At 44.1% G+C, this 26,735-nt stretch overlaps 1 protein-coding gene across 1 annotated transcript in view; it reads left to right on the top strand.

Annotated features, from left to right (window-relative positions):
• The window catches only part of TMEFF2 (transmembrane protein with EGF like and two follistatin like domains 2), a 121,897-nt gene that overhangs the window by 46,956 nt on the left and 48,206 nt on the right, over window positions 1-26,735 (top strand). Inside the window, exon 5 of the mRNA XM_033516084.1 lies at window positions 24,627-24,723. Within this exon, the coding sequence (XP_033371975.1) occupies window positions 24,627-24,723 (97 nt within the window). The remainder of the gene's footprint in view (window positions 1-24,626; window positions 24,724-26,735) is intronic.

The following is a 26,735-nucleotide window of genomic DNA, read 5'->3' as shown; positions in this document are numbered from 1 at the left end:
ATGGCGTATTCTTCACCTTTTACCCCAAGCTGCTGAGCAGTCCTGTTCAATATTTTCTATATTTCAACCCAGAAATATCTTAATTCAGCATTATTTGTTTGGAATGATAGTTCTTAAAGCGCTTTGAAATCCTTCTGGCTGAAAGTTGCTGTCAGCTGCAAATGTAAATTTTCTTTGTTGCCAGCTGTAAAATCATACAGGATTTGACATCAAAAGATCTATGCCTCGCACCACTATGATTTGAGCTGAAGAGCTCCTGGAAGCCCGGGCAGAGCGTGCATTAACCACAGCTCTTTGCTGCAAGGATGCCAGGCAGGGAGCATGTGTCTGCCAAAGCCAAGGCAGTAACATCATCATCTACCTGAGGATCAATAGTGTGCCCTTCAGGGACACTGATCCTCTGAGGCACTCGGGGAATTAGCTGGGTGGTGTGCAAGTGCTCTGCTGCTAGTGATGGTCTTGGCTTCAAGAGAGCACGGCCACGCTCCAAACACTGCAAGAGTCCAATGTCCTGGCATGCTACAGGCTTCTCTGAAATGTGACTTTTCTGGGCAGCTAAGGGGAGGTTTTGCCTGTTTGCACTGAAACCTGTCAAGGGAGTTTGGAGTGGACTGTGGTCTAAATATAGTGGTGATTGTTTTCTAAGCAAATCTTACAATTTTTTTTTTGACAAAGGTCTTCCATCCATGCATCAAAGCAATTGAACTTCAAGGGACTTTATCTCTGTAGATAAGGCTATGTGATACAGGAATTAGGAAAGGAATAAAGCTGGAATTAGTGCTAAATCCACAGTAATATTCTGCTGTGAGATACTTCGACCCGCAGTTCTTTTCAAGTTGCACTGTGTGCACTGCCAGCCCGCTGTATGTGCGTGTAATGAAACATTAAAAGAAGTTTCAGGCACCTGAAGGTGAAAATCACCTGTTTATTGTTCTCCTGGTAGTATCTACTGTGAGACTCAAAACCTGCTCGTGTCCCCAGAAAGCAAGCAGAGAATTCAAGGGTGAACATTAAAGAGGAAAGAAAAAATCTGCCTAAGGAGAGGGGTAATAAAGACAAAGCTTTGTGCTTTGCCCAAGTGTAAATTCAGGATTGTTTTCCCTTCAGATAATTCTCTTTACTTCTCCTTGATTTTTTTTTTCTTGTGGGATGCAGGCAGACTGCACCAGCACAGGCAATTCTGCTCTTGGGATGGCTTTTGCTGGCATCTGTGGCTTGATCCAATGCTGACCAAAGGCAACACAATGCTCCCTGTGGACTTCAGCGAGTTTCAGAGTAGAAAGCTCAAGTGCTCCAACAGTGTCTTTATTCTGCCAGTCTCTTCAGAGAGGAGATGCTTAAAGCCACCTTTCATCCAAAAAGCCTGAAAGTTTTCAGCCTTTCATGTGCTCAGACTGGGGAAGTTTTTTTTCCCTTTTCTGCCGAGAGCCTGTGGCCGCAGTTCATAGGCTGATAACCTGCCTGGTTCTTGATCTGTCCAAGCAGAGCATCTTTCTGTAGGGCTTACGTGGAGCCCAGCAGAGCTGCTGCATGCAGAAGGGGGCAGGCATTTTCCAGCCAGGCCTGTCTCCTGTCCTGTGGAGCGCTGCCACTCGACAAGCTGTGTTATATTATCTGAGACACAGCTTATAAATGTCATCAGAGGGCCTTGGGTGTAACAATTACGGCCCAAGGAGCAAGGATAACGATGGCTTTGTGCTGAATGCGGGGCTAATCAGGGACCCTTGGCACCAAGCATATCTTGTAGTTCCTTGTCCTGGCAGAAGTGACAGGCAGAGGTGACAGCCTGCCCACGCCTCTGTTGCAGGGTTTTTGGGAGCAGGGAGACCCTCTCCCATCCGTCATGCTGCTTTCCGGTGAGACTGGAGCAGGCGGGGAGCGGGGAAAACATTGGCAGTTTATAAAACAAACAGCTGACCTCTTCAGTCTCCTGGCAGCACGACTGCAAATCTGATTTCAGATCATGTTTCAATATATTCAGTAGCAGCTGGGTTTTATTCACACAGAGCCAACCCCCTTCCTTAATGTGATGACTCTCCTTCCCTACCCAAGGAAATACTGTACCCACCCTTCTTCATTTCTACAAATGGTTCAAATTGAGCCCACAAGGATTATTTACGTGCCCTGCTTCATGAAACGCTGAAGTCTGTGAAATGAATCATAGGCAGAGGTGGTTTTGTTTTTTAAATACCATGATTAACCCTTGCTCTTGGCTCTCTTAATATCCACTTGTATTCAGAGCATGCAGAACTGCTACCCAGGAATTGTTGCTACAGTAGGCCTGGATGTGCTTATTATAAATTTATTAAATTGCTGGTGGTATGCTGGATTCCCTTAGAAATGCAAAATTCAAAGAAATATGAATTTTATAGTTGAACTTAGTGAGCTGTTTTAACAGGTGAAGATGAATGGTCTTACTTAGTTGGGCAAGGCACAAATGTTGATGTAGTTAGCATTGCTCCTCCAAAGCCTGGTGTTGGGGGCCCTGGTATTCTCTGTCATTTTATTCTGTGCTTTCCACGTGCTCTGGCAGTACAGGCCTATTTCCTAGTTACCTACACACCCAGCTATTTTTCTCAGGTATTCTCCAGCTGTGAAGACAAGTTCACAGTGGGCCTTATGGAACACACTGCTCTACTGCAAACAGCTCTTCCACCTCTAACGAAGACACGTGGTGTTGCCATAGTAATTTCTTCTTACCTGTCTGTGCAATGTCTGCCCTGTTTCATCGCCACAAGCCCTGTCTTCCTCAAAGTGTTCAAAGCCTTCTGCTCCATACTGGGAAGCTTCCAGAGGAACAGTGACTGGCAGTGTGAACATTAGCCTGGGTTTCTGCCAAGTTGAGTTCAGACTCTATTCCCAAAGTCTGTGCTGAGGGAGGCCACGTTCTGGTCCTGTACGAGGACGGCACATGGTGCATAATCCCAGCTCCTACCCTCAGCATGTGCAAAGTGAGAAAATCCAGTTCTGTGGCCCCAGAATGAGGCCAAGTCTGCCAGGCTGTGGATGGGTAGTGGGAGCACACAGCTCTGCAGTGCCCACGCAGTGAGCAGCCTCAGCACAGCCTCCATGCTTAGGTCTCTTCATGTGAAATGTGAACAGTGGTTTTCTCTCTAGGAAATATTCCATGCAGATATAGACACATTGCAAAAGAAAGCTAAGGTCTAAAAAGGGCAGCTAAGACCAAATAATGCTGTAAATGGCCATCAAAATCATCCTGTCCGTTTCTGTTGCCTTCAGCGTCCAGCAACTACTGTTCTCCTGTGCAAAGCCACCTCTTTTCTCTAGCTCAGGTCTCACGTGGCTGCTCCTGCAGGTTAAGTAGGTGTTTCCAGGATGATATTGGTTAGTCTTTCTGGGGCATTCAATACATTTGAGAGCAGGTGACAGGTAAATGACAATGTGGTAGCTGTAATTTGGTTACTGTAGTCACCTCACCAGAACAAAGGTCCTCGGCTTCAAGGGACAGACACCTCATCAGAGGGCGAGATCTTTGGTGTGGCACTTACCTCTTGTATGCTAATGGTGGAATTTGCTGTCATGTGATCAAAAGGTGACATCTTTATTTCTCTTCTGAATTTTTCTGGCAGATTCTTCGTGTAGCAACAGAGAGATCTAGATTTGAAGGTTACAGATGGCTGCGTAGTCCTAGGAAGGATAATTTCAACACCTGAAATCCCAAACCAAATTAAAGCATGAGGATGGGTGCTAGAGTATCTAGATATAAGAAAAATGTGTTAGCAATAGTCTGAAAGCATTATATGCACCCCTCAGCCTTTTCTGTGGAGCAGGGTACAAAATTGCTGTGAATTCAAGTGTACTTAAGAGGTTTGAAAAAATAGATCTGCAACAATATCATGATCTGAGTAGACAGCAGAGGTTGTGTTTCACTCCTTCCCATATAACTCCAAAGTAAGAGGCAATAGTGACATTCAAAATTTGTGGAAGCAATTAAGGAAAAAGCCCTGGTGTCATGAGGCCTGTCCCAGATTTCAGGACTGGTTTATGGGCCAGCTGGACAGTATGGATAAAACAGGGTGGCTGGTGGCTGCTCAGCCAGAACAGCATGGAAAGGAGGAATATCAAGGAGGTTTGGCCTTCAGCAAAGTGCACACTAGGGAACAGTGCTCTGAAGCATTATGTAGGTGCTGGGGAATCCACTGAAACTTTATATAGGTGCTGGGGAATGCACTGAAACATTATATACATCCTGGGGAATGCACTGAAACATTATAGAGGTGCTGGGGAATGTCTACTGGCACTAGACCAATTGCAGAAGATAAATAAAAAAGGGAACAATGTTACCAAAGACTCCCTGGGCATAAATCATTGAGCTCTGATTAAGTCTCAGGGATCTCAAGCCAAAAGAGTGTGAAGAAGGAATGCAGATTGGCTCCAGGAAATTGAATGTCTCCAAGAATGACCCATATCATTTTTTCCATTTGTTAATGATACCTTTGATGTGATTTAGAGCTCAGCTAGTTGGAGTATTTAGATCCATCCATTTGGATACTGGTAGCAAGAGAGAAGAGTAGCTCACAGAGACAAGGTGTTTATGGCCCTGGCAAGGATTTTTGAAGCTGACTATAATGTTTTTCAACTGCTTAATGTCCTCATTGGCTTTGAAAGGGTTCTGAACCAAATACTGGAGAAGCAAGCATAAAGTAGGTGCACCGTTTTACCTTGGCAGTGGCGAAAGACCACAAATTATTTGGGATAGCATTTACTCAGATGCTTAGGTTTGCCACTGTTTTAGAAGGATGAAAAATAACGTGATCCAAAGCCAAATTTAAAGCACTAGTACTGCTTGGTAATTCAGCATCAGTGTTTAAAAAGGGATTGGGTCAGAGCAAGACAAGCCTATTCTGAGCTGTCAGGGAGGCAGTGACAATTCATGCTTACAGATAGAAGAGGAAAAAGACAGATATCTGTCCCACAGGCAAGTGTGACCACAGGCTGAGATGAAGCTTCTGATACTCCATAACTTCTGTTAATCTGTTTATATTGTAAATAGAAAGTAGCCATTGAAAGGGCAGTAGTGGTTTAACACCAGCCAGCCAAAATACAGCTCTCTATGAGTCACTGTGAAGAAAATTAACTGTACCTCAGCCAAAACTAGCACAAAATCTTATGCTTTCAGAGAGAAAATAGATGATCTGTAAATGTTCACGTCCAGAGTCCAGTCTAAGTATGGACCTCTGTTTGCAAATGTGTTTTGTAAAGGGCAGGAATTAAAATAAGTAAGAAAAACAATGTAGAAGCTGGTAGAAAACCATAGTTCTGTATATGCCGGTGAGATTAGCCCAGATGGTCAGAGCGTGATGCTAATAACACCAGGGTTGTGGGTTTGATCCCTGTATGGGCCATTCACTTAAGAGTTGGACTCAGTGATCCTTGTGGGTTCCTTCCAACTCAGAGCATTGTGTGATTCAGTGATTGCATTTTTCTCCTTTGTTTCAAATAATGGCGGTTTGGTAGAATAGCTTAATGGATGTTTTTCCTTTGGCCGGATGCAAGTCCAAGAGCAAAATGGAATCCACTTAAGTAGGATACGCATATATGTCTTATAGGTCACATACTGCAGGGAGTATTTTAGTAAACCTGACCACAAGTCCCTAGGCACTACTTCTGATAGCAGAGAGTGTCTAATGCACACTGTTCTTGAGGGTAATTACCAGGAAATGCAGAGGGATCAATCATACTTGATGCACTGAGCAATTATATTTATTCCCTGAAAAGTCTTTAATGTTCATGGGATGCAAAGTGTGTGAATTTCATTTTAGCACAGAAATACTGTTAGGAAAACAGCAGCATTAATGAAGCAGAGAGACATGGTGTAAGACCATGAAGCTGCTCAGATATTAGGGAGATGATCCCCATAAAATAATCCCATTTTAGATATATGAACTAAGAAAGAAGAGAGAATTTGCAGGTTGAGTCAGGGTCTTTGAGAAGAACCGTTCCTTATGTGCAGACCAAAACCATACAGGAGCAGATGTGGTGCTTTTGTCAGTGAGGGCTCTGAGATGGGAAACAGTGAAGAAAGTGAACCCAGATCCAGACAAGGATGTGATGAAGAACGCTGTGCCTGATTTAAGAGTGATAAATACCAGGTTCTTTGAGATGAGAGAGAACTGTGTTTTGTGCTCTGCTGCAGAGCTTTGGATAAGCTGGCGGGCACTCGGAGCTCTTTGCAGGCTTAGCTCCTGGAAATGGTCCACTGTGTTGGCAGAGCTGGGTCGCCTGCTTTGCAGCCAGCTCATCCTCCAACTGTCAGGTCACTGGAGGTTTCTGTTCCTCTAAAGCATCTTTCTTGCAGCCAGCACAATGCATGGCTGTGTTTTTCCCACTGGCTTCATTAGCTCTTTGATTAAACTACCTGTGATGATACGACTGGAAAAGTAGATCTGTGTTTTCGTTAATAAAGTGGTAATTGGGAGCTAGGCAGAGCATCTGGTGGATGCTGGTTGTGTGGTGCAGCTGGGATCCTCTCAGATGGACTCCTGCTACCCACCCTGACTTCTGCAGCTGTCCATGGCTGATACTGATGCTGCCACCAAACGCTGGAGGGCAGAGGATGAGTTCTGCTCTACCAACCAGCAAGACCTTTAGTGAAGTTCCTACAGCCACGGTTATCTCAGGAAAGAAAGGGCCGCCAGCTCTGGTTTGGACAGCTGGGATTTTCTGGCCTGTCCAGATTCCGGGCAGTGATGCAAAACCCTGTGCTGTCCTCCATGGGTGTTCGGATTCAAAAGAAACCTGGAAGCAGAAATCAAAGCTGGTAATTGTTTCTGGTTTGTTTGACCAGTGTGATCAGAAAGGCGGTGCCTGGAGCCGGTGGCGGGTGACAGGGGTTTGCTACTGCCTTCCCGCAGTGCTGCAGGAGCCACAATGGCACCTGCCATGGAATGGGCAGGGGGAGCCTGCTCCAGAGCTGCCTGCTTGAAATCCCAGAATAAGAGATGCAATGCAGACACCAAGTTTTGTTAAGCTCAAAGAAGGCCTTATCAGATAGCGGGTCCTTCATGAATCGCCTCTGTCTGGAGGGCTGCAGCTCATCGGGGCTGCTGGCATTTCGCATAGTGATATTTAACCAACGATTCTTCTTTTCCTTCTTTGCTTTCATTTTTGCTCTTTGAAGCATTTTCCTGAGATTTGTGATGGGTTATCCCTAAAGTTCTTCCTCCCACTCAGCCAGGCCAGACTTCAGGGAGCTCTTTGCTCCTGATGCAAAAGGATGAGAAAATTCTTAACTCCCATGGTGAGAGCTCATAGCAGTAAGTCTTCAAAATATTCAGGTGCTAGGACTTTAGGCAGGCACTGAGCCCATGTGAGTACTGTTAAGGGAAGAGTCATGCCTGGGGGAAGTGTATAAACCAGATCATACACACCACATAAAGTCCGAGCCTGTGTTTGCTCTTCACCCTGTGTCAGTGCATTAACGTGATTCCACTTGCACCCAAAATGGGAAAGCAGCTTAAAAAAAGGCATTTGGAAAATAAAGCAGGCAAATAATCAGGCTACAGAGAAGAATGTGTCTGGTTTTTTTTTAAGGTGTATTCACAAGTTAATTCAGGTAGGAAATTATTCTGACAGGTAGAGAGTAAAGTTTACTCCCGTAGGCTATTTGTGCTTTATTTAGGGCTTAAATGAAGCGCAAAAGCTCATGAAAGACAGAAAATTCTTCAGCGTGGAAGACAAGCCTGTGGAGGTGAAATGTGGCTAATCCAACGCCACCTTGCCCACAGTGATTTCAACTGCTGCCTGAGAGCAGTGCAAGAGGCTGGCAGCCCCCATTAATCCAGCCCGTGTGTGCTCAGGGACCGGGGTCAGAAAGCTGATTTCTCCACTACCCCTCTCCACATATAAACAGACTCTTTTAAGCTTGTCTGTGTATGCTTCAGGGTGCCAGGCTCCCAAGGAGGATGAAACACCCCCTGAAAATACACATGGTTGTTCTCAAAACCACGCGCTGCCGTCAGTGGGGTTATAAGCAGCCTGGACTGGGGCGCAGTGCTGGACCGCTGGTAGCTGGCAGACGGCTTTTTAATGTGTGGGTTTCCCCTCAAATGAGTAGTTTTCTGCTTTTCCTTTGGTTGAGACATGGATACATGCTATGCACCTTGCACTTACATTTTAATGTAGAAATGTTGTTGCAGAGTCTGAGGTAATTACCTGGTTGTTCCTTTTACTGCATGTAATTACAACAAAATTCTACGGGGATAGTTTATAGCAACTCGGTGTGAAAATAAGGTACTTGAAAGCAGTGCTTGGGTTAGGTGATGTTTACGCTTCTTTCGCTCTGAACAGGATTTGAAAAGAAATGTACCCATAGCTCCCAAATGCTAATTAGCTTTTCCTAAAAGATCTTCATGGTGAACACACAGGGTTTGACCCCGACATTTAGGAGGCATCTCTGCTCTCCTGAAGTCTGATGGGCACCCAGCTGAGGGGAGCTGAAAGCTGACCTCCCATCCATGAGTTAGGAGGCACATCCTCCTTCCTCATCGTGCTGTGTGTCTGGGGCCACAGCAGTTCCTGCATTTTAGGCTGGCACTTACCAAGTAGAATTTATCTCCAGGGGTTTTCCTGAAGCCAAATTCTCACAGCATCTTGAGCAAGAAAAGCATTTCATCTTCTATAGCAAATAGTGATAACTGAAGACTTTTCCATACCACACTGGGCCAGATCCTTTTTTCTGCCTCTCAGTATGTACACATCAGACTGCACTGCTTAGCTATGTTTACATTGTTTGGCCAGGCATGGAGAATCTGGCTGCTATCTCCCTGATGTATTTTTTGGTCCAGATCCCCTCATCCCATGTTTGGGAGGGAAGACACAAGGGGTTTGCTATCTGCTGAAATAGCACCCAACCATCTTTATGTCTACTGTATGGATTCATACACACAGATTCATTCACTGCAGGGTGAGTTCAGGTGTCTTACCTGATGCTTAGCTATCATTTCAGGGGCTAGGCTTCCTTGCTTCTTACTTCTGTGCTCTATCTACTCAGCCAGACATAAAGGGTTTAGTGGGATTGTTAGCAGAGGTAACAGAGAGGGTCCTGTTGATTAGAACAGGACCTGAATCAGACCTTTCATTTTTCCTGGCTGTCACATGGGACACATTTATTATTCTGGCCTTCCTTTTTCTTTTTTTTTTTTTTCTTTCATCAGAATTCACAGTGGACATTTTTTTCCATCATTATCTAGGAATATGTGGATGGAAAAGTTGCATTTTAAAAAGTGCCTGCCTTGCTGCAATTTATTCCGTTCACTGTTCCCTGATTCTAGCAGTGCCCTCTTGCTCTAGCAGGGTTATAGAGGTTGAGTTTCCCCAGTGCTAAGTAGAGAGAAAATCTCAAGGTGATCAGGAACCGTGCATGTAATATTCTTAATTGTTCTGTGCATCATTAAAACATTCACGCATTTCATGTAGTTCGGGCTGAAAATTGCCCATTCAGCTTTAGCAGGTAATTACAGGAGTGACCAGGCATTCACATGGCCCCCGTGTGCTTTTTGGAGATGACAGATGGATGTGCCTGTGCCCAATCCACTGCTTTGTATTCCCTTTCTGGAAGGCTGTGTTATCACTGTGCAGATAAACTGGAATCCTGCCCTGGGCCTGGCTGCTCTCGAAGGAAAAGGGAGGGGAGCAGAAGTGTCCCCCATGTGGCCCCCAGCGTGGGGCGGGCATGTGAGGAACCAGCAGAGGCTGCCTTGGCTGCAGAAGGGCTGCTCAGAGCTTGGAAACAGGAGCAGAGGGGACAGACTTGGCGCTGTGCAGAAGGTGCAGCCCCAGGGGACACGGAACAAAGGTGGCTGCGAGCCCTCTGCGCTGCGTGGCTCTCGCGCGGGCTGCCGGGGCTCCTGACACACGTTCAGTCAGGCTGCTGTGCTTGAAAGTAGGGCTCCCTGAGGTTCCCAGCTTTCCTGTCCCCAGATTTGGAGCTGGCATGAGGAGCTTCACTGCTTCCATCACCTCCTGCCCTCCGCATCAGGGCGCAGTCACCACAGGTAGCGTCATTTTGGCGTGAGGGTGATGAGCTGAGTGCTAACACTGGAAACTCATTGCTGACTGCTCTGGGAAATGCATTACCTGTATTTCTGTATTAACATAGATTTTGCAGTCCATTTAACAATTTTTTTTAAGTGTCTTCCTTTTAAAGAGGTCTACGCCTTTTTTCTAAAAGGTATTTTATTATAATGGAACAAAATCTTGGTCAAGTGGAACAGATGTATTCAAACCACTGTGTCTGAGGGAATAAACTTCCCTCCCAAGAGAGGGGGAAGACGTGGTTGGCTCCCCTACCTCTTCAGGATCAGTTGAGCTGAAATCTTGACCACAAGGTCTTAGGTGTGACCAAATCCTCTGTATCTGCCGAAGTCAGAAACTTTCAGAGAATATGCAAAAATACATATTGGCACCATACACGTGCATTCATCACCCACCCAGATGTGTGTGTTGAAGATGTTTTAATTACCAAAAAAAAGTGCCATAATTTCAGTGGGAATTTGTACAAGATTTGAGTTGTGCACAGTGTGGAGCCCAGCCATTCCCTGGAGTGGAGGAAAGGTGTAGTCCCAGGCACATAGTTCTGGAAGTCACTTCAGCTGATCATCTCATCCATCCCTCTCAGTCTGGTGGGAACAACTGTAGTTAGACTGTCCCTTGCTCAGACCTAGCATGGAGCAGTCTCAGAAGCCTCTGAGCACACCAGCTTCATTTCAGTGCAGCCTGTTCCAGCCCACAGTAATTATTAGAAGTTGGGGGGACAAAATCTCCTAATATCTAACTTAAATCTCCTCTGCTGTAAATTATGTCAATTATTTCTTGTCTCAGGAATAATGGATGTGGAGAGCAATTGACTACCCATCTTTTTATAGCAGCCTTTTTCACGTTCCTTTTTGTATCAAACGAGTAGTCTCTTTTCCATCTTCTCTTTTCCAAAGTAAAAAAAAATTCCATCCCCCTAAGCTCACCACAGTACTGTGTTTTCTAAATTTTGTCATCCTTGCATCTCTCCCTTGGACTCTGCAAAGGTGGCTGTCCATTCTTAAATGCTCTGCTGGAGCGTTTCTCTACATGAAACCTGAGCAGTATCAAGCAGAGCGGGATAAGAATGTCTTATAAATGTGTCAAAATGTGGGGGAATAAACAGGCATTCGACCAGCCAAAATACTGATTTATTTTTTTTTAAGCTCAGAATAAAACTGGAATTGAAGCTTCTAAATTTCTTCTGCATTACACGTTTTCTCTGCCAGTTGTCCTGTTTTGACCTTTCCTATCCCCAGGAGGTTTGCACTGGCAACTTCTATTGTATTATAACAATCTGGTCCTGGTTAATCAATGCGCAAGGCTCTCGGTCTCTACTCGGCATCATGTCTGTGTTGCCTCCTCTGAATCATTCATGCTTTCTGTGTTTTGGTGTTCAGCCACTCCTCTAGTAAAACTTCTGAGAAAATTGCTTACCCTCTCCATCACAGGCTATCAAATATCTTGCATGTTTCTGCATCTTGTAGGTCTGAGCTTCCTCTAAGTAATCGTTCTTTCTCTGCCTTGGATTTCAATTTAAAAAAGCCTTAACCCGATATTTAATCAGCATTGGCAGCAATAGACCATTCACGGGGTTTTATGTCCTGCGGGTAAATAGCTCGTTCCCTTCATTGTTCATTAAAAACAAATACAGTTTGCACCCTCGGTCTCTCCCCTTGAAAAAAGAAAACAAAAAGAAAACAAACTTTCCTCTATTGCCCACCAGCGAATATTTCATTATTTATTGTTTAACTGCTGTTTCATACTTGGCATAAAGATGTAAAATAGGGTGGGGCTGCTGGAGGAGCAGTTATTAGTGGTGAGGGGGAGAAGCAGACCCAAGGCAGCTGCGGCAATGCCGTTTCTCACCCGGTGGCGCTCGGCATCATTAGCCGTGACAGCAAAGCCTCTCCGCCGGCATGGTGAACCCTCACACCATGCAGCCCTTGGGATGGCTCCTCTGTGGCGCTGCACCACCCAGAGACACCATTCCCTCACTCATTTCTGTCGTTCTGGAATGAGATCCACAGTCTGCGGACGCGACCTCTCCAAAGGAGCTCCGCGCTTGATCGTCCTCGTCGTATTTAACTGGGGTTTATAGTGTCCACTTGAGTCTACTGACACAGTGGGTGAGAAAATAGAGAATTAATCTTCTATCACATTCCCTTCTGTAGAGAAATTTCCTAATTAAACATAGCAGAAAATTACTTTAAAAGTAGCAGGAGGGGGGGGGGAAGAATCCTTCCTCTGTTGTGAGTATGGGCAGTATTAATTGAAGAATTGTAATTTATTCATGCAAAGCTTCTAACTGCGCCTCATGTCCGCAGTGATTTTGCTAACGTGGAACTAGCTTTGCCCCTAACAAGGACTTGAGTTAGGAAAGGAGAAGAATGTACTATAATTATTGTTTTGCTTCTGGTCGGTTTGCTTCGACTTTCCTGCTCGTATTTATCGGTGTTTCCAAATTTGAGAAAAATCCCTTGCTAATTGCCTGTTCTCTAAGATCTTCTCACTGTGACAGTTGTCACACACACTGAGAATTTTCCATTTTAATAATCCGCTCTATTAGCTGCTAAGAGCACAGATAACAAGAAATGAAAGTCCCTTTTTTAAGCATTTTTTGTTTTAAAATAACAACTTTAAATGTATTACTCTGTTTAGAAAGAAAAATCTGAGTGGATGGCATGATGGGTAATGATATGTAAATGACCATTCATGCATGAAAATCAGGGCCACAGTTGAATGTATTAAGCAATGACTGATATAATCATTATTTTGGATTTTGCATCTGAAGAAGGGGGGTTTGCAGATATCAAGTGAATTGCATATTTAAAGAAAACATTAATGTGCATGTAGAATAAAGAATATTTATGACATTTTTGCATTAAGTATTCTAGTGTTATGCTGTTCGGGCTTAAATAAGGTCAATATGCTGGGCTGATGCTTTTTATATTATGTCTGGCTCTCGCTTTGGCAGATCCTCCCCTCCCCTGTTCGTGCAGGATGCCATCAGAGTGCCAAGTTTGTAATGTCAACTCTTTTCAGCTCCCTATAATGCATTTATCCACAAAAACCTTCCTCTTGCTCACATGGGGGAGAGCTCAGGGAAAGCCAGTTGCTCACATTTTTTTAAAAATGTGTAAGAATTCAGCACGGCTGTGATGCCTCTGTCACTCCTGGGTTTATGGGCGCTTGCCACATCGGTGGGATGGTGGGGGAAGGTTGATGCTGCAGGTCAGCTGCAGCTCTGGGGTTACTGCCCTGGAGGTGACGCTAAAACTCCCTCCTCTGCTTCCCAGCCAGGGCTCTGCAGCTGCTCTGCTTTCCAAGTGCTGCTTTCATGGGGAGAGGACAACTTGAGAGGGGGATGTTTTCCTGTCTCATCTCATTTTGTGCCGTGAACTTTAAAGGAAAAAAAAATTCCATTTTGGAATACGAGAAAAATAAGCTCTGGTTATACAACATCTACATTAGCAGATTCCTTGTATCAAAGGCAGAAAATAACTGTGGTACTAACTAAAATTAATGCATCTGGAGTTTGAAGAACATGATGCTGAATGTCCACGATACATTCTCTGTCCCCTTCGGCAGTAGCACATGATCAATTTTGCTACTCTGTCCTTACCTAATTATCGCTGTCGCTAATGAAGGGAAGTAGAGAAAAGCATGTCTTAGTAGGTTAATAAGCCATCCGGAAAATTATATTAGCATGATCAATCCTTAATGATTATGGTTTCTCATAATATTAGATCACCTGAAAGGTGTTTTTGGTGGAAATGTGAGGGGCAGTATGTATCATTTCACAGCCATTCTTCCAGGAGTGCTCACTTGGTGTTTGGGGAGAAATTCAGTCTAACTTTGGCTCAGGAGTTTTGACTGCTCTCACAAACATGGATTTACTCAGTGGAACTGGCTTATTTTATCATGCAAGGATCTGGAAGGGCAGCAAGTATGGGGGGGTTTCTGCTTTCCCTCCTTGCACAAATATTTGCAGGCAGGCAGTCTGCACGTTTTCTGTTGCTTTTCATAAGTTTTGGTGAATAAGCTGTCAGTCTCAGATCGTCCTGACCACCTTCCAGCTGGCATTTCCCCCCTTCCTCTCTCCACGATGATACACCTTCATTTGCAATCTAGTATCTGGATCTAGCATCTGTCAGGATTTCTTTCATTTATTTGGGTTTTTTGGCTTTGTTTCTTCCTTAAGTGCCCACATAACCACTACTGCAGCACGCTCAGGATGTGTTTGTTTCAAGGAAAGCATTTCTCTTAGAGCATGTCCAAAGAATTAAAGCAAATAGCAGAGGGTAACGATCCTCAAACATCAGACTCATCAGACTCCTTTTTTTTATTTTATTTATTTAAAGATTTCCCCCAAATTAAACTGAATCACAATCCTCCCTTTTAATTTGTTAATTACACTTCTGCAATGGTAATGCAATCAGTGAATATAGCTAAAGTGTTTGTGTGTGGGAATCAGTATTAATGAGAAAGAGCATATTTGCAAAGTGTGGTATGTATCAGCTGCTTGCCTTGTGTCTGTCTGCTGGGGTAAGGCTGCTCTCAACTGGACCCAGCTCAGCCAAGGGGGCCCAGCTGCAGGAGGGAAAAGGGGAGAGTCCCTGCAGGTCATTCATCCCCTATAGTCCCTTTTACACTTCCCATACTCAGGGAATGTAGGGGCGGGCTGCACTGCCATTTGGGGCAGGGGAGTACCCTATTTTGGTCAGCAGAGCTCCAGCTCAGCAGCTGTGGTCCCCTGGCCAAAGCAGCAAGCCGGGGCTTTTGGAGCCTGCCGGCCCCAAGTGACAAACAGGTGACAAAACTCCGAGCGAGCTCATAAAGGTTAATCACGACTAAGTGAGAATGAAATCTGGCATTTTCCTGCTGGGCTTCCAATTTTCTGGATATGCAGTGTATTGAAGCAAAGTGAGATTAAATGTTTAAACCTTTTGTGCCATATGGCTCCCCCTATATCATAAACACGTCTGTAAAATTATACTCAGAAGGGCAACATTGTTCTGGTGTAAATGGATTCAAATCCACGCTTTCAAACTCAAGGCTGAGTTTGAAGTGTCACACTCAGCCTGTTTGTCCTGTTAGTGGAGGTCTGGGAGGCTTTTTCTCCCAGTCATGTAAATTCTGGGTGACAGCACAAAATTAGATCCCCTGTTTATTCACAGACCTGGTTCATGGAGGCTCCTGCTCCTAAATCCTGGCCACCCTTGCAGGAGTGGCTGTGCTACTCATTCATGAACTGCCTTGCCTGTCTGCCTAGGTCATCAGCAGTGCTGCCAGGGTTTCTCATGGAGACAGCTATTCCACTGCATAAACCATAAACCAAGGAGTGCTTTCACCCAGCACTCATGCACGGCCTCAACCTGCCCACTAATAATGGGAATAAAAGGGAACAACATGTCTTGATTGTTTTTTTTTTCACATTTGTCCTGAAAGATTGTCTTCCTACCAAATATTTTCATGCAATTAACTGACGCCATATGTTTTCATGTTTGTTGAAGAGTAGGGTTATGTAAAAGATAGGATCTATGTTGCATAAATATTGTATCTCCTCCAGCAAGACTTGGAGACTTTGCAGCTGCCCTCATCTCAGCTTCTGGCAAGTTCTTTAGGTGCCAGCACTCCTGTGCACCCCGAGCTGCAGCAGAGACCCAAGGAATACCTACCTACAGCTTTGGGAAAGCAGAAATACCTTCACATGTATCAGGAAGGAGGTCTGGACAGCTAGCTCTGAGATGCATTTTTTCTTTGTTTTTGTTTTTAAAGGGAGTTCTCACAGGGAACAGAGCTCGGGATGAGCCCTGGTTGTACAGTTCAGAGGATCAGATCAGTGATGGCTGTTGCAGATGAGGGAGTGCTGCTGCAGAAATACTAAATTCTGGGGTAGGAGCTGTGAAGGGGGATTGGGGATCCACTGAGGTGGTGGAGGAAAAGGCAGCTAAGGCTTCTCTCATGGCTCTCAGTCATGGGGCTACAGCCTGGCTGGACATGGGCTGTGACTGTCAGTTTTGGCACCCCTCTGAACTGCCCCCTTCTGAGACCCCACTACTAAAAGTGAGCTTGTCATGTACCTGCATGATGCTTCTGAGCCCCGGGGCAGCTCCAGCTCTGCTACGTGGGGGTAACCTGCACTAACAGCACAGAAATCAAGAGAAAGGAGCATGACATGGAAGAAAAGTAGAAAGGGAGAAGAAAACTGTGTTCCTCTTGTTGAATCCAGTGATAGGTAGACCCAAGTCATTTTTACAGTGGATCCACTTTACACACCACTGATTATGTAAATGGGACACAAACTGAATTGGACTTTCACTTGCTCTGGCACTCCCTTCCATTGCCAGAGTGATTTTACAGCAGCTTTAGTGTAAATTAAAACCAGGACCAGTGTCTGCCATCCACATTTTAGGATTTAAAACCAGTCATTTCCCAAGATAATTGTGGTGCAGTCGAGACCAGGAGCAGCTTCCCAAAAATTGGTTAATACCCAGATTTGGGTCTCCTCACTGGCTTAAATGGAGTGGCATATTATCTCCTCTATAGTCTGCCTAAAAGATAGATTTGATGTCTGCAAGCAAAGACATGAAATTGCTATAGGCTTCCATTCTTATAGCCTGCCACCTATTTGATTTATGTGATAAGTGATCTCAGATGACCCTCCAAGGCACTGAACCATTAGAGAGTTATGTTGCACAGCGATAAGAAATCTTCAGAGATACCTAAATCTTCTTTTACCACTGGGAGTTTCATCTGTTCTGGAATAAAGAACATTTTTATGTATGATGTTGCTATCTTGCTAGCCATACTAATATTCAAAAGGATACACAGACTTAAATCAATAGCAAAGTGACAAAGATCTTAAAACTGAAGTAGTCACCAAGTGGATGCCAGACAGCTCTTTTAGGTTTTATCTTTGTTCCTTTCATTCTGTTTCTTGAAAGATGAGTAGCTGTAAAGGTTCACATTTAAGACTTCTGTTAATCTTTCCACCAGGTAGGAAGGTGGCAAAAACACCCTTTCAGTGTGGAAAGCCCTGGAAAAGTCACATCATCCATTTGGGGCTTGCTTATTTTAGGCTTTGTGAAACCCTTGCTTTGGATTTTATTTTATTTTTTCACAGAATGTCTGTAAATTTAGTGATGCGGGTTCCTCTCTGCCTAGAATGACTGAAAGTGCTCAGAACCTCAGGTAGGATGTGAGTTCTTGGCAGAGGTCAGGGAAAGTACAGATGGGTAATTTCTGTGGTTTATGTCCACCTGTAACATCTTCTCCTACAGAGGAAGGCAGCTCTGCCTCGTTTTCCTCTAACTGAACCTTCATCTCATGGGGTATTTCTTGTCAGGATTTGTAAGTGCCATGCTCCAGCATGTATAGAGTCCATACATTCCAGCTATGGAGTTCCATCCTGGCCTACTTGACTTCTCTGTGGCGCACAGGACCAGCCAGCAGCAGCAGCTCACACCCGACTCTGCTTCGGGGTAACCTGTGATGGCCATTTTCTGACAAATAAGAGAAGCGTTAAGACATTGGGCACTTCCCTGGACTGCAGCTTCCTACCTACCCTGACACAGTGCTGAGGTTTAATGGTCTGTGTGGCCAGGCAAGTCAACCTGAGGGAGGAATCAGACATCATCTTTTTTTTATTTCTCCTTGATCCTGAAAAATCTTCCGGTCCTTGCAATTAGGGCTACAGTAATTTCCTTCCAGGCTGTTAAATAATGGCCTTGATTGGTGACCCGTGCATTGCATCCTCCCAGCTCTGGCCATGTCCACTTGGTTATTTTGTTCATTCTCTTGTGCATATTGAAATATATAAAAGCAGGGACTGATGCCACCAAAGCTTTGGCAGCATTGCAGGCATGTTTTTACAAAAAGATGTACCTATTTCTTGAAAATTCTCCTCCGAGGAAGTGAAGTTTCTCTTTAAATTAATGCAAGGCAGAGATGAATAGTCCCCATGTGCTATTTAAGCTTTTTACTCAAAGCTGTTTTTGAGGGGAAGCTCTTGGCAAAATTAAATGAGCCTACTCTTCCTCACGCTGGCAAATATTGTCAGCGCTGGTCATCGTCCACCTTCATAAATCTGCAGTGCTGGCAGCCCACAGCACCAGGCAAACGTCAGATTTTGTAGGGGGACCACACAGAGGTGCAATAACCACAGCTGTTTCATGTCAGCGTTCAGAAGGCTTACAATAGGGTTTTATTCAATGAGCCATTCCTTTTGTAACACCATTAGAGATATTTGCTAGGGGAAACTGGCCTTGACTCGCATTTAATTTTTTATCAAATGCACTGTGGGAGCTGCAGGAATATGCATGAGACAGCAACAAGCAAGTGGTGTTTGTTTAGAATAAATACACACTTTGAGTAAGAATTGAATCTGTTCTCTCCTGGCCACGCTTGCAGAAATGCAGACAAGTCCCTGCAGAGGGCTGTGGAGGGTCACAGTCAGCTGCTGAAAGGAGAGAGCTGCAGAGGAGCAGTGCTGTTCCCCATGCCATCCACTTTTAGTCCCAATAAGTGATGTTCAGAGGGTGGGAATGCTGCCCATCTCACCAGGGGAGACCCTCGAGCCCGCGGGCCTGGTGACTGATGGAGAGCAAGACAGGAGGTAAAAAGTAAAGACAAAGCAGCAGTGTTTAGTAATAGTTTGAAGCAATTTTTGTCCCGGTTATTGCCCAAAAAGGGCATTCCCAGACAGTTTCCTTGCACTGTGACTGTATCCAGGGCAGAAGCACAGCCTTCACCCACAAGGTGTGCGTGAACTCAGCGAGGGGCTGTGCACAAGGGTCAGCAGCTCCAGAAGTGCTGCTTTCCTGCCTGACATCAACACAGCATTGGACTGCAAAATCATGAAACAACCCTACAAAAGCAGTTTTTAAAAATTATGAGAGTGTTCCTGGTATTTGTTACACTCACAAGTATTTTCTCCACTGCTCTAAAGCTTAGGCATACCTTTCAAAACAAATGTATACATGGAAGCTGAAATCCTTACACGTTGAGATAATCCCCTGGTTATGATTTTTAAGAAAATAAATATAAGCTGAGAATCACAGTATGAATACAAGAACTGAAAAACACTGCAAATTGAGTCTGACTGGCATAAAAGCAGTGCCAGGCTCTATCTACATGGTCTTTAGCAATAAGATAAGAGCACATTTTATCAGCAATCTGAGCTGGCTGGGTGCATCCAGTTCCTCCTCAAAAACCCTGCTAGGTATTTACATCATGCCAGAGTCATCCCATTAACCTTTTCCAGCGCTTGGCTGAGAATGGCAACACAGAGGTGTATCCAAGGATGGGACCTGAGGCAGTCTAAACCCTGAGAAAGGGGGTCTGATTTCCCAGGCAGCCTGCTCAGGTATGGCACGGCCCCAGTGCTGTTTAAATCACCTGCCCATATAGCAGAGAGGGGGTTTCAAGGGGGGTTTCACCTGGGGTGCTGTGCAGAAACCATCAAAGGCACGTTGGTGTGAGGGAGGATGCTCCAGGTCTCCTTTAGAAGTTGGGTCCTGAGCTGGGCACAGACACTTGTTTTCCCCTGCAATAAGTAATTTCCCCAGGGTGTTTATGGGTGTGAGACAGGGCAAATTTGTATTTATTGAGATGGAGCCAGCTGGCAGGAGTAAAGCAGAGCAAGGCACGTCAGAGTTTGAATTTATTACCAATACTGTAGGCCATTTTCCTTTCATTTTGACGGTAATGCCGTTCTCAGCCTCTGCCAGACTTTGAGGGCAGAGTCATTGGCGAGTTGACCCCCTGCCTCGCACCCTTCATTTTTCTCACTTTGCAGGTTTTGACTGAGCTAATGCTTTAAGGAAAAAGGGCTTATTGATTGGAGTGAAGTCGCTTGCAGCATCTGGGCTTTTATTGGTGCAGTTTGTGAGGTGTTGTTAGACGTCTGGTAGTGCAGGTAGTGCTTGTTCTCACACATTTAGTAAATTCTGCTGGCTTCTCTGTCCTGCTTGCTTAGAGCTTTCTCACTTTATCCATTCACCTTCTCACCTGCTCAGAGCACTCCTGATAAAACTGAAGCATGTGGCAAAATCAGCTCAGCTGGTCTGAAGAGCATCCTCCTCCGCTACATTTTAATTTGCGCATTGTATTTCGTTCTGCAATACGAAAATGGCCATCAACTCTCATCTCCGTGTGATTTTTGCTATTACCTAGATTTTATAGCTGAAAACAAGCATGTATCCTGTTAGGATGAGCTAGAGAAAGCCTTTTGTTGAAGTTTCTCTTTCAACAATAGCAAAGATATCCCACCATGAGGAGTCAAGTCAGAATCAAGGGTTGTGATGAGCACGTGTCTGATCACATCGATCAAAGGAAGACTACATAAGAGTAGTCATAATTCATAATTCATTATAGTCATATTTTGTATATTCAAACATGTGGTGATGTTTTATATGGTTTCTTTGTTGTGTTCTCCAGTGTAGTTGAAATATATTGAGTAAGGATTGTTAAGTAGTCTAAAAAGCCATGTGAACACTGAGCTGAGGCTTTCTTGAGTTTGCCCTTTTACCTTCAGAGGCGTGCTAGCAAAGAAAGATTCAGAGATCTGTGTCTAGCCAGTGTTACCACCTGATTGTCTCTCACCAGCTACTCTTCCCACACTTGTTTACTCCTCACAGTGTGGTCTGTGGGGCGAGGTACGTGCATGTCCCCTGTGCCACTTGGTGTCCCACATCAAGATGCTGTGCATGCTCCTAACCATCCCACTGGAGCTGCTTTTCTGGAAATTGCAAGGAATCTATTGCCATCCCGGCTTTGCCACTCGTCAGGCACCTTGGGAAGACACTGAGCAAGGGTTAGTCAGAAGCTCAAGCACAGACATTTTGATGTCTATGTTTTAAAACCTCTAAACCACCAATCCATCTCCTAATAGAGCATGAGTCTGGGAAGCCATGTGGGTAAAGTCCTAGCATGATTTTTTTGGGGGTTGTAGCACCTACAGAAGACTTGATTCAAAGATTAAGTGTAAAGAGAAACTAGAGATGTCTACAGTGAGAGTGGGCAGCTTTGGGGCTTTTAGTTCATTCCTGATGTTACAGGAAATAAGCACAGGGTCAGACCAATCTACCAATGGTACTTTCAATCTGTTTTTTTTTCACCTAGGGAGACAGAGTAAAATGCCTCAGAAATGGCTTCTTTCTTGTGGGACCTGCAAACAATACAGACATTCTTGGAATCACAGCTATCTGATCTGAGCACTGTGAGAATGCCAGAGAAGGACCAAATGATTAAAACAGGAGCTGTTGTGGTTATCACAGTCCATTGACTCTGTAAATTGTGTGTAGTGCCTTCACAGCTGAGAATTTATATTGCTTAGGAGATTGATGTAGTCTCTGAAGTGACTTTCAGATAATGTTAGTGACCTTCTAACCCTTGTTAGCACATTTATTTGGACTCTCAAAGTTGATAATCTTGCTAATACAAATAGGAATTTGCAGCTTAACATTTCTCAGTTGTGTGAGAATAAGTGGTGGGCTTCAGTGATTAGCCTGCCTGGAGCCCTACTATGTTCCTGCAGGGCCTTGGTGCTAAAACCTCAGTAGCTGCTAATATGAAAGTACCTAACATGCATGAAAAGAAGATTCATTCTCTGTTTTAGAAGAGGAATCCAGAAACTAGATTATTTTTTGCTAACAATTTTTTCCAGTTGGGTTAGAAAAGAAGTGCAAATCAGCAAGTGCAGTGAGGGGTAAAAAGGAAAAAGAGTCACCTTAGAAAATAAGCATCCACTAGTCCTCAAGCTAGAAAGCAGCAGGGAATATTGGGAAAATAACTCGTTGTAAGATGTCTGATTTATCAAAGCACTTATCTGCACAGCATGGAGAAAACAAGCCCTGTGTGTGTCAGTTCTGGGTGTGGGTGCATATGCCAGTGGGCATGTTTGTGTAGAGAGAGAAAACACACCTTAAAGAAATGTAAAGAATAATGTTATCTGTGTTACTGACAACAGAAAGAGCATAAACAGGAGATAAGCAGCTGTCTTTTTTAGCAAGGACTGCTGCACATTTGCACATTTGATGACAACGTGCACATTGACTATGGAAAGCTGGTCACAGGGCTTCCTCAGAAAAATATGAAGGAGTGACCTATTATTTTCAAGTAGAAATTCAGAGCTGCAATGTGCTGTAGAGTGAATGATCTTCTCCAAATCAGTTACTTCTGTTCAACATGCTCAGTGTTTCAAATGCCTTTTTTAATGTTTTAAGTAGCTATTTCACTTCTTCTGTGATGTAGAACCGTGTGAGGTCCCCGGCTAAGCGACACGTGCTGGGCAGTTATGAATAGAAATATTACAGGGAGGAAGAAAGCAGGGCATATGTTTTAAATTAAAAGGAAATGCAAGGGAAGTGATTTGCAGAATAACAAAATAAAGAAATTAAAGCTCCATTCCATAAAGTATATATTCTCACCCTCCTGAACTGGAGCAATTGTCATGTTTCTGATAGGTGAGGAATGCTTGGCTGTCGTAAGAAGTCATCTGCCCATGGGTCCCATAGCCACTCATTACATGTCCTGCCTAATATCTTAACCACTGGAAATCCCCTGCCACGACTGGCTGTCAAAGTTATCTCCTCAGTAAGAGAGATTTCTATATTTGAAATGTAAATGAAACATTGCGGGCCTGGATGCAGCTGCAGGGAGGTGGGGAGGATCACGAGCCTGGTGATGCCGTGGGGCCAGAATCACACAGGCAGCACGTGGAGATGCTAATGGTGTGAGGATGTGGCACCTGCACTCCTTGTCCACCCTCCTACATTGGCTTTTATAACATGTGAGCCTACAGAGTTTCTCAGGAAACAGAAATTTAAGGAAACAGAACAGCCACAGCTAAGACCCTCCCTGTAAAGCCTGACAATGCAGTAGAACAAAAATCCAGAGTGTGTTTTTCCTGGTTTCTCCTTTGGTTTTTTGTACATGAATTTTATGGATATAAAGGTGAGCAAATTTATACAAATAGAGCAAGACTCCCTTTTTTCTTTTCCTTTTGGGATAATCAGATAATCAAAGTGCTTTTCATAGGTGAGGTTTTTTCTCTTTAATATATCCTAAATTCAAGCATGACTGATAAGAAATTGATGCAGCGTAGTCTATACCTAAAAATACCAACACTTCCTTTGACTGTATTCAGGCTCAGGAAAAAAGCATTTTAGATAAGTCATCTACCTTTGGTATTTCTGTGATTTCTATCACTGTACTATCTGAGCATATCACAATATTTTAATATACTTGTTTCAATATTCACTGTTGGGAGGAAATTATGTTATTCCTGCTATCACATAGTGGGAAGCATGGCAGGGGTTACCTGACTTGCCCAAGATAGGGAAGCAAGTCTGTTGAAAAACAGGAATTGGGGTCACACTTGCTCTTCTAGGGGCAAGAGCCCTTTCTCCTCAAACAGCTTTGTTGAAAGCCTGGGATTCTCGTCCTTTTTTGAGTAAATAACAAAAGCAGTTTATTCGAAGTCAGAGCACTCTGACACAAAAGCCTCTGCTAACAACCTGGATGTACATCAGGCAGATGGTTTGTCCAGTGGGTGTCACTGGGGCCACCAACACACTCCAGCATGTTCACCAGCTTGGGTGGGCTGCCCCCAGGTGTGCAGAAGCCTCCAAATGCAAGAGAGATGGCACTGCAGAGGCTGTAGGTGCAGATAACAGCATCAGTCAGAGCTGCTGCGTGCTCAAATCTGCACTGGTTTAGTAAGTCTGCAACTGGCAGAGGGGTAGCACTAGGTACAGTGTCTTGCTAGGGGGAGGTGTCTTTCAGAAGATATCAAAGGGTGTTTATACACTTCACTAGAAACATGGATAATGTTTCACACCTTCTTCTTGGTGCCCACCTTAGTGGTCTCAGCCGTCAGTGTTTTTTCACAGTCTTCTTACACCCATATTTTTATTTTCCCTTTAGTGCCTTCTTGTTTTTGACTTACGGGCCAGGTACAAACCTTGCACAATTGCAGACATGAGCATTGACTTTCTCCTGGTTTCAAGTTTAACCTCTGCTGGAGATTGTCCTCTCCTCTGGACAGCACTAAATCTTCCCTGCCAGAGATAACTAGTCCTTGGGGCTCATAGCTGTGCTTCTGCAGAGAAAAATGCTCTGCCTTTGGAGTGGGCTAGATTGCACCACATGGCAGGTGATTTCAAAACATTTTGGAGGAAAGCATCCCCTTGGGGCCATCTCAGGGCCTTCACGGGTAAAGGACACGAGGCAGCATGTGATGCTATCAATGCCCCTCCGTTATTTTCCCAGGGAACAAAGCAGTAAGGCTCAGTGGGGACACGACCTTCCTGGGCTGCAGCTTGAAGAGGTCATTGTTTAAGGGAGAGGGAAAAGGAAGGGTTTTTTTCTCTGGTTTTCCTTTTAACTCTGTAATTGAGGGGATTTGTCACAGGCCAGCATGGAGGTCTCTGTGCTAGCCCACTCAGGAGCGCTGGTGGCCGGCTGGTGGCTTTGTGAGCAGCGCGTTAAGCTGATGTACTGAATGGATTTCTCTAGAGACAGAGAAGTGCTTTGCTACAGTGCTGTCTTTACTAATGTGTGTTCTTCTGCTTTCCATCAAACAGTCAATGAAGGCTCAGGTGAAACCAATCAAAAAGAGACATCGACCTGTGACATTTGCCAGTTTGGGGCAGAGTGCGATGAAGATGCAGAGGATGTTTGGTACAGTAATTTGCTCTACTCTTCTATTTTAATGAATGTTGTATTATTTAAAGGTACTGTGGTTTGGAAAGCATTACAAATGTTAGGTACTCAATTTTCTGCACCCAGAGATTCATCTCAAAGTGACTGAGGTGGTTATTACTCTGAAAAAATGTATAAAACACTCTGGTTTATAATTTTGGAACATGCACAATTTAGACCAAGTTTAGAAACACAGTTATCCATTTTGTTGCCATTATAACTTATGTTATTCCATCTGGGGTTTTACAGCTTCATACTTCAGTAAAAATAGAATTGGGAAAAATAATTGACCTAAAGCTTTCCCAGTTAAAAAGTATCATTAGTATTATCATCATGTTAATTCATGTGTGGCATTAGAAAGGCTGGGAAATCTGTCTCGCTTTTTCCTAGTTTGCTGGAGTTGAAAACCTTATCCTCAATTGCTTGAAAAGATGAGAGTGTATATTTGGACATTTTCTCAATGGAAATGGTTTTAATTTTTATTTTTTAAAAAGGGTTTCAAAAATCATTCAGGTTTTTTTTTTTTTATTTTAAACCTTAATTACGTAAGTTGAAGGGAAATAATTCTGTCAACTCAGACTTTTATTTTTCATTTTGTCTAGGATATATGCAAACTTATATTAAGCCAGCTCTGAGCTAATCATTTCATTGTGATTTTGGAGCAGCCAATAGATCAGAAAGGTCACTTATTCACATTTCTAACTCTGCCCTAATGCCACGCTTCATGTTTCTCCCTAACTAACTAAAACAGATTTAGGGGGACAACAAAATAACCGTGCGAATGTCAGAGCTGTTGCCTGAGAGGTGTTTCTGGAGCTGTGGGCTAGTAAAGAATGGATGTGCAAACTGGGCAGTGAGGTGTCAGTAAAACCATGAGGCCAGAGCTCCAGTGTGGAGAATCAGAATGGAGAAGTCAGTAAGGGAATGGTGACAGTGATAGGTCAGCCTGCTCTTCGGCAGCTGACCCCACCCAGGCAAGGCATCCATGCACTCATGGCCAGGCATGGAATTAGGAGTTCTGCTGTTGAGTGAAGAAGCTCAGGAATGTGGTCATGGTTATCCATTTGTGCTCATTTTGGTTTTGTCTTGCCAGCCTCTTAGTAATCGGTAATCTCTGGTTCTGGTCCTTAAAAAGCCTTGAGCAAACCAACCACTGAGCCCTCGCTCTGGCTTCAGTCATCAGAGGAAATTGTGGTGTTGAAAAACAGGAGCAAGGTGCATCATGGTTATAGGTTTCAGTAATGTAATGAAATTTGTGAGTAAGAAATTGCCTAATGTTGACTTTGCTTAAGAAAATTACCCCAGGTGTTATGATTTTCATTGTCTCCTTGACTGGTTGTCCTTGAGAGCTTTGGTGGTGCAGTGTAGAAACAAAACCATGGTGAAATTAATATATCAAAATTCACAGTCTAGTGCTCATGTTTTCATAATTAAGTGCGCTTCCAAATTGGAAGGCAGGAGAAGAGAGGGGCAAGGAATAAAATTAGCTACAAGATAACATTATTAATCATAAGCACTGAGTAGCAGTGTTTATTTTTTTCCAGAAATAGCTTGGTAAAACTGCCTGATCCAACTTAGCCCAGTGTTCCCACTGCAGCTTTTGCACAATGTAATTCCTCCCCGTTGAAACAAGTTGGCTTTTACAGAGCAGCATAATGATGGTGGGAGCTGAGGTGCTCGGTCTTTACTGACAGGAGCTCCTTCTGCAGGGGAAGGTGCTTCTGGGCAGGAGGCAGGGAAGGGCTGGCACTGGGAAGATGCTCCCAGACAAACTGCTAGGAGGCTGGAGAGCCAATTCCCATCCAAAAACCCAAACCTAGAATAAAAGTGGACTATATGTGGAGGTTGTAAATCCCTCTTTCAAATATATGTTAGTTGAATTTTCATGTTTGGCACCAGGGGCACATATTGCCCCACACTGCTTGCCAAGAAATGCCAATTTATTATTTTTTCACTGTTTTTATGTATCAGATGTATCAGATGCGAGCAGG

Source organism: Parus major, chromosome 7, assembly GCF_001522545.3.
Source record: "Parus major isolate Abel chromosome 7, Parus_major1.1, whole genome shotgun sequence".
NCBI classification, from domain to species: Eukaryota; Metazoa; Chordata; class Aves; order Passeriformes; family Paridae; genus Parus; species Parus major.
This window is presented reverse-complemented; position numbering and strand designations above follow the sequence as displayed.